At 39.7% G+C, this 7,773-nt stretch overlaps 1 protein-coding gene across 1 annotated transcript in view; it reads left to right on the top strand.

The window, feature by feature from the left end:
- ALDH7A1 (aldehyde dehydrogenase 7 family, member A1) overlaps positions 1-7,773 on the top strand; it is a 34,922-nt gene that overhangs the window by 12,321 nt on the left and 14,828 nt on the right. The window contains exons 5-7 of the mRNA XM_008594342.1: positions 1,963-2,007; positions 5,241-5,318; positions 7,638-7,735. Of these exons, the coding sequence (XP_008592564.1) occupies positions 1,963-2,007; positions 5,241-5,318; positions 7,638-7,735 (221 nt within the window). The remainder of the gene's footprint in view (positions 1-1,962; positions 2,008-5,240; positions 5,319-7,637; positions 7,736-7,773) is intronic.

The following is a 7,773-nucleotide window of genomic DNA, read 5'->3' on the forward strand; positions in this document are numbered from 1 at the left end:
AAACTTGTTGAGCATTGACATGATGCTCAAAGGAAATACTCATTGGAGCATTTCAGGTTTTCGGATTTGGTATGTTCAACCAGTTAAGTATCTGCAAATATTCCGAAATCTGAAAAAATCTGAAATCCAAAACACTTCTGGTCCAAGTATTTCAGATAAGGGCTATTCACCTGTATGTTGAAATGTTTTCTACTTAACTATACTTCTTCCATTAACATGTTAAGTCAAATCTGCTAGTTGTGAAATGCTGACTCTAATTAGCAGGGTTAGTGTCAGGCTCCACAGGTGTAAGAGCTCTGTTCTCCACAATGTAAGGGCTTTGTTCTCCACAGGATAACCCCCACCTCAGCTGCGAGTCCCAAGTGGGGTCCGAAGGACACCTGCAGTTCTGGCCAGACATCTACAGATTTGGAGGTTCCTATGAACCCTTGGTTTTGATAATAAGACCCACAGAACTCAAGAAAACACTATGCTTAATGATTACAGTTTTGTTATAAGGGATACACATAGGGCAAGGTCTGGAAAGATCCCAGATGCAGAGCTTCCATGTGCTGCCCCTGGGGAGTCAGGATGCATCATTCTTCTGGCACATCAGAGTGTTCAACAACCAGGAGGCTCCACTGGACTTCAGTATCCAGAATTTTTATTGGGGTTTATGTAGGCATGATTGATTAAATCATGATTAAACTCAGTCTTCCTCCTCTCCTCCACATGGTTGAGTGGCTTAAAGTGCTAATTCTCTAGTGACATGGTTGGTCCGTCTTGAGACCAGCTCTCATCCTGAAGCCATCTAGGGGCCCACCTTGTATCACCTCATTAGCATAACAAAGACACTTCTGTCTCTCAGGAAATTCCAAGGGGTTTTGAAGCTCTGTACCAGAAAATGGGGACAAAGACCAGATTTATTATATTAAACAAGTAGGAGGAAAAAAAGCTTGTGATGTCACAGCTTTCTTTTTAAAGTTTGACTTTTAGGGCCGGCCCGTGGTTCACTTGGGAGAGTGTGGTGCTGATAACACCAAGGCTATGGGTTCGGATCCCTATATAGGGATGGCCGGTTAGTTTACTTGGGAGAGCGTGGTGCTGACAACACCAAGTCAAGGGTTAAGATCCCCTTATCGGTCATCTCTTTAAAAATAAATAAATAAATAGAGAGAGAGAGAGAGAGAGAGAGAGAGAAAATGAGTGAGTGAGTGAGTAAAGTTTGACTTTTCTTTCTTTAGTAAAAATTTGATAGTGAACTCCCAAATGATTCCAAGGTGCTTGGTCAATGTTCCCATTGATGCTTTAAATTTTTCATCCCTATAAAATATTTAATAGTAAAAATGTCTGTATATTATAGATGGTGAAACAGTTGTTTTTAGTTTTTGTGTTCAGTGGAAGAACTTAGATAAGGAAAATCAAGAGTGCTACCTTTGGTCCATTTCGCATCTGTTCCACTAGTTATTTATTGATCTTAAAGGTGGGACTCAATCGAATGTACTCAAAGACTATCTATAAAACAAGGCATAGTTGGGAGGATTAATGATTTGGCACCATGTTGCCAAAGGAACCCATGCTTTCCACATTCTAATCTGAAAAGGCTAGTTGTATAGTTTTCCTCAGCTCTCTGAGCCTTCCAGTGAGAGTTTGATGAATGCAGTATGTTGACAGATGTCCACTTCACTCAGTTCCTGTAATTGGCTGAGGTTAATGTTAAAGTTCCTGTGATCAGTGCAGCAAGCCGTTTCAGAGTTGCTTGGTGTCTTTTTTAATGTTCATGAAGGTTTTGCAGTCCCTTAGGTCCCAGAGACACCAAGCTGAAAGATGGATTTCTATTTCGGTTACTGCACTCATTTGTTGTGTAATTGGACAGAGTTTATTGTCACAAAGGCTTTTGCTTCTGTTTGATGATAAAGGTTATTTATGGTCTCCATCAAATTAAGTTACTTTCTTAATTTCTTTTTTCCCCCCCTTTTTAAGGAAAGGAGCTCCAACAACTTCCCTCATTAGTGTAGCTGTCACAAAGTAAGTATGTGTGTCTCCTTTTCCTGGATATAGAATAATCTTGAAAGCGTGATCAGTAGTGCAAGTGTCATTTATGTAAGCATGGAATTTGGATACCCTCTTTTTCCTTTGGTTGTAATGACATTTTTATGTCATTTTGCAGTTTACAGAGCTCTTTCAGAGGCATGTCATTTAATTTAACTCTTTGGAAACATGCCAGATATTGACATAAGTGTTGTACTTGAACTCTTATAGACATTTTTTGTCACTTGGAAAATAAAAACATCTCCAGTGGAGAGGATATATACTTGCAGTTTCGGGGCTATATGTTATAACTATTCAACAAGTTAATGATTTTGAGAATAGATTTCTACTGAGCTAATACTTTTATTGCTTCTGCTTTTAACAAAACAGAAAGAACTGGTTATTATACTAATCCATTGATTCATCTAATGCTATTTAAAATGTATTGCATCCTTTGGTTAAAATATTATTAGTGTTTTATTTCTTCATATTTGAGAACCTGACAGCTCTGATTAGGTCATAAAATCAGTGTTACTAATTTAGCATTCCAGAATTTAGAGGATATATAGAATAGGGATGCCTTTTCATGTTGGGTTTTGATGCACCCTTGATGTTCCACTGGTTATATGGTCTTTATTCTCTGACTTAAGAATTGCTGGTGGAGAGCTGAGGTAGAGTCTGTATGTAAGAGGGTTCTTAATGTTAGAAGATCATTTAGGAACAGAGACTTAGCAATTGAAAAGTGAACTGAAAAAAAGAGAAGGTACTATGTGTTAATATTTAACTGAAAGGAATATGTCATATTGAGGAAATATATACTCTAAGGCAGGGGTACTCAAATTAAATATTAAACAGAATATATAAAAGCGATGAGATTCCTCAGGCAATTTTTTTTAAATCTTGTTTTTTTACAATAACAATTAATGTGGACATATTGAACCGACTTGCCAATTGTTTTTTTTTTTTTTTTTTTGACTTTTTCGTGACCGGTAAGGGGATCACAACCCTTGGTGTGGTGTCGCCTGCACCGCGCTCAGCCAGTGAGCGCACCGGCCAGTCCTATATAGGATCCGAATCCGTGGCGGGAGCGTCGCTGCGCTCCCAGCTCTGCACTCTCCTGAGTGCACCACGGGGCCGGCCCCTTGCCAATTGTTATTAAGTAGTTCGTTAAAATATTGTTAATTTTTTTTTTTTTTTTTCCTAAAAAGATGACCGGTAAGCGGATCTCAACCCTTGGCTTGGTGTTGTCAGCACCACGCTCAGCCAGTGAGCAAACCGGCCATCCTTGTATAGGATCCGAACCCGTGGCCTTGGTGTTATCAGCACCGCACTCTACCGAGTGAGCCAGAGGCCGGCCCAACATATTGTTAATTTTGATACTAGTTTTGCCTTAAGGCTTCTTTCCTCCTTTTTTTTTTTTTTTTTTTTTTTTGCTTTAAACAGTTTGAAATGTTCATATGCTGGTTGATATTTTTCAAAGAATTGAAGATATCTCATTTTTTAATGAGAGACAATAAATAAAATAATACCAAATTTTGCTGGAATTAACCAAGGGTGGTGCAGTGCCCACTGCAAGTTCTTCTTAAATTCAACTAAATATTCGCACTCATAAGGTGACCACAGGCCACATATGGTACTTCTGTGTATTCAGGAGGATACAGGACAGGAACATAGCTTGCCTAGAGGATAGCATCAGGTATTCCTCTTCAATTGATGTCCTCGTAGCAGTCATGCAGGTGCAAGAGGAGAGCCACATGGGACAGGAGTGGGGTTATCCTGGCTTAAAAATCTAATGCCCCGCAGGAGCCCAAATCTCTTATAAGAGTTCTGTAGGCAGAGCTTTCAGGTTCCACAAGGGGCATGCAATTACAAGTGTCACTGTACTCAGGGAAGGCCAATAAACAAGGTGTTCTCACTTATACTTCACAGATAGTTATCCCAGTTCAGATGCAATTGACCAGCCAGGGGTCATTTTTACCATAAACCATGTTGTCTGAGTAACATTGTTGACACTGACATTTATCAGGTAACCTGGGTAAGACAGCTAGAGTTTAACCCAAGCTTAGATTCCCATGAATTAGGGGAAAGGGTATTGTTAACTTTTACCCACAGGCAAAAAGCAAAATCCCTGCCATTAAAAAGAGTATAGTCTACTTGTGCAGACAGTATGTATACCTGAAATCCCTGGAAGGAAGTATACAACCTGAAACCTGGTCCCAGGCATGGCACCTGCAGTGCATGATCCTTGATTAGATCCTGGACTAGAGGGAAAAAGAAAACTGCTATAAAGGACATTTTTGGGAATGGGGAACTTATTTAGGTATCTTTTCCATGGGAGAGGGTATAGCATTTAGATCTTTTTGATATTTAAACAAATTGGAAAGTAGCCAGTACGTTGGGGTGATTGATGAAAAGAACCTTCGCTCTATTGGTCTCTGGAAACTCCAAATGAATTCTGTTTCAGAGAAACCAGAACTACTTGAGCCATTTATTATAACTCAAAATCAGATTTAAGTAGCATTTAACCGTATTTCTCATTTTAGTGGTAACTTAAGTCATAGGAGAAAAAGCTTTGCTTGTCCACAGTGTTTTAGCCTGGAGGGCGCCGATATTTTCTGACTCTTAATGGTTTGATGGGAAGCCCATGGGCGCTGGTCCTGAGCTTCTTTAGGGTTCTGTAGGGCAGGTCCTGCTCTGCCTCCTTTGCCATCTACTCTAGGTTTTGAGGACCTCTTCCGCTTCTCTGTTTATCCTTCACTATTTCTCTAACTGAGCTCTGTTCTGCAGATGTGTTCAAATCTCTCATTTGCTGATGGGGACTGCCTGTGATTTCCTTTATCTTTCTAGGTCTTAGTCCCTTTTCATTTCCTTTCTTATTTCTTTATCATCATTTTTATGAATTTGTGGTGGGAGACAAAAAGCCCTGTGATCAATTTGCCATCTCAAACCCGATGTGTCTTCATAATTTCATAGAAAATACTTGAAAACAGTGATTATTTGAACTATGTGAGCAATGCTTTAAGTCTTCTATTTATGTTCTACACTTTTAATTTTTTTCTTAAGATTCTTTTAGGAAAAAATATGAGTCTTGCTTTTAAGTGTTTGAAAAATCTCACTTCTAATAAATGAGGAGAAATCCAGGTCTGAAAGTTGGAGGGGTGGGAAAGAAAGTTGTAAAAGGAGAATCAAGTAATTGTTCCCTTATTTAGCAATTGCTTTTTCCTTTCTAGGATAATAGCCAAGGTTCTGGAGGACAACAAGCTGCCTGGTGCAATTTGTTCCTTGACTTGTGGTGGAGCAGATATCGGGTCAGTTGATAGGCCGAGAGCACCTTTCTGTTGAAGGGACCTCAGGTTGATCAATGAGAGTCATCTTTGCTAGAATAACGAAACCCAGCACAGCAAAGAGATGAGAATGGTTCTTTGGAGTCATTAATATGGACCTGGTTGGGCTCTTACTTTATTAATGTATAGCCTCTATTGGAGGATGACTGAGAATTGTCTTTTTTTAATTTTAATTTTAATTTTAATTTTTTGGCAACTAGACAGTACAGGGATTGAACCCTGGATTTTGATGTTACCAGCACCATGTTCTAACCAACTGAGCTAACTGGCCAGTCCCTGAGAATGGTCTTTTTAATTGCCCAGACCTACTAAGAGCCGTCTTCAAAAAGTTCATAGAAAGTTTTGCATTTTAATTCTATTTTCCTGTGAACTTTTTGAAATACCCTCGTATTCGTAAGGTGTTTACATCCTGAGATAACAAACTGCTAGAACAGTGGACATCCATAACTTCCTGATACTTGATTTATAAATGTGTTTACTTACAAAGTAAAGCTGTGGAATTGTAGTCTGGGGTCTCCCTTTCCCCTGAGAACCTAGCCTGTTGTCTGAATTCTTCTGGTCACCAAAAAGGGAATCCTGGGAACACAGTGTCCTGGGGTCTCCCTTTCCCCTGAGAACCTAGCCTGTTGTCTGAATTCTTCTGGTCACCAAAAAAGGGAATCCTGGGAACACAGTGTCTTTTTTTTTTTAATTGTCATGTAATTCACACAACATTAAATTCTCCCTTTTAAAGTGTATAGTTTAGTGGTTTTTAGAATATTCACAGTGTTATGCAGCCATCACTACTCTCTTATTCCAGAACATTTTGATCACCCCAGAAAGAAACCCCATACCCCATTATTGGTCACTTCCCCATTTCTCTCTTTCCCGCAGCCTCTGGAAACCACTAGTGTACTTTCTGTTTCTATGGATTTTCCTATTTGGGATATTTTGTATAAATGGAATAATATAATATGTGGCCTTGTGTGTCTGGCTTCTTTTAATTAGCATAATGTCACAGCCTCTTTAAGCTGGAGCTGACTATAATTGCTCTGAACCATGATGAAAACTGAGGCTGTTATTACCATCTTAGACTTTGAAGTTCATAAGGGTCAAATCTTACCACCCATACTGGTGTGGTTAATATGTTAGTCTCCTTCCAACACTTTTACCGTACTACTGAAGGAAGGTACTCCAAAAAGTTCATGGAAAGATACATTTTATTTTTTAATTCTACTTTTCCACAAACTTTTTGAAGTACCCTTGTACTTACTGGGAAGTTTCAAAAAGGAGCAATAAGTTGCCCCTTTTTTCGTAGAGATTAGAAAATATGAGAAGATACAGTTGCCACAATGCACTGTATGTGCGTAGTGAAGTATTATCTAAATGTCATTTAAAATATGAGTATTGTATCCTTTGACCTACTCTATTCTTGCACTCTGGGCATCCAGTCCTTAACACTGACTTTGGAATAGCTGAAATAATTGTGATAGTGTATACAGGAGTGTGTAAAGTAGCAGCTGCCTTGAGAATCAGTGGTCCTGTTTGCTTGGCTGATCCTGGGGGGCCTATGTAGGTAGTTTAATCATGCTGTCCCACTACATTAGGCTGATGCCGTGGCTGCCCTGTTGGCTCACATTATACCCTTTGAAGCACCCAACTATGAACAAAGACATTCATATCAATAATGTCTATCTACGTTCCTTAGAAGTAACTGGAGACCCTGGCGCAGCCTTTACAAGTCATAAGCTGCCATGGTGGATATGGATACTTTAGGATGTTTGCCTACAGTCTCCTAAGTTTTTAATTCTTTGTTGTTTTGTTTTGTTTTTGGCGGCTGGCTGGTATGGGGATCTGAACCTGTGACCTTGGTGTTATAAGGCTGCACTCTAATCCAGTGAGCTAACTGGCCAGCCTTAAGTTTTTAATTCTTAAAAAGGAATTATACAGTAGGGTAAGGGTCTGCAAAACAACTGGAATGCTCAGCAAGGAAATGCTAAGATCATATTATCCAGTCACCCACTCAGGACAGGAGGGACTTTCTTCCTTAGCTAACAACTTCCTCTATGTTGTTTCTGTTTACAAAGAGCTCACAGAGCAGGTTAGCCAGTTCTGCTGTATGGTTTTCCTTGTGAAAAATGTGTTTCATTTTCATGAAGACCCTTCCCTTGCTCCCCAGGATAGACTTCCTTGTAGTTTTTACAGCCTTTCCAAAGGCCTGTGTTAGTGCTTTTTGCCAGGCCCCATTAGGTGCTGCCGTTGCTGGATTTCTCTGCTTAGGTGACCGTGTCTGTTCCCCTGCAGCACAGCAATGGCCAAAGACGAACGGGTGAACCTGCTGTCTTTCACCGGTAGTACTCAGGTGGGAAAACAGGTGGCTCTTATGGTGCAGGAGAGGTTTGGTAAGTGTTGGCTTTCTAATGAGGATTTTTATTTATTT

This window comes from Galeopterus variegatus, unplaced genomic scaffold (genome assembly GCF_000696425.1).
Source record: "Galeopterus variegatus unplaced genomic scaffold, G_variegatus-3.0.2 Scaffold10598, whole genome shotgun sequence".
NCBI lineage: Eukaryota > Metazoa > Chordata > Mammalia > Dermoptera > Cynocephalidae > Galeopterus > Galeopterus variegatus.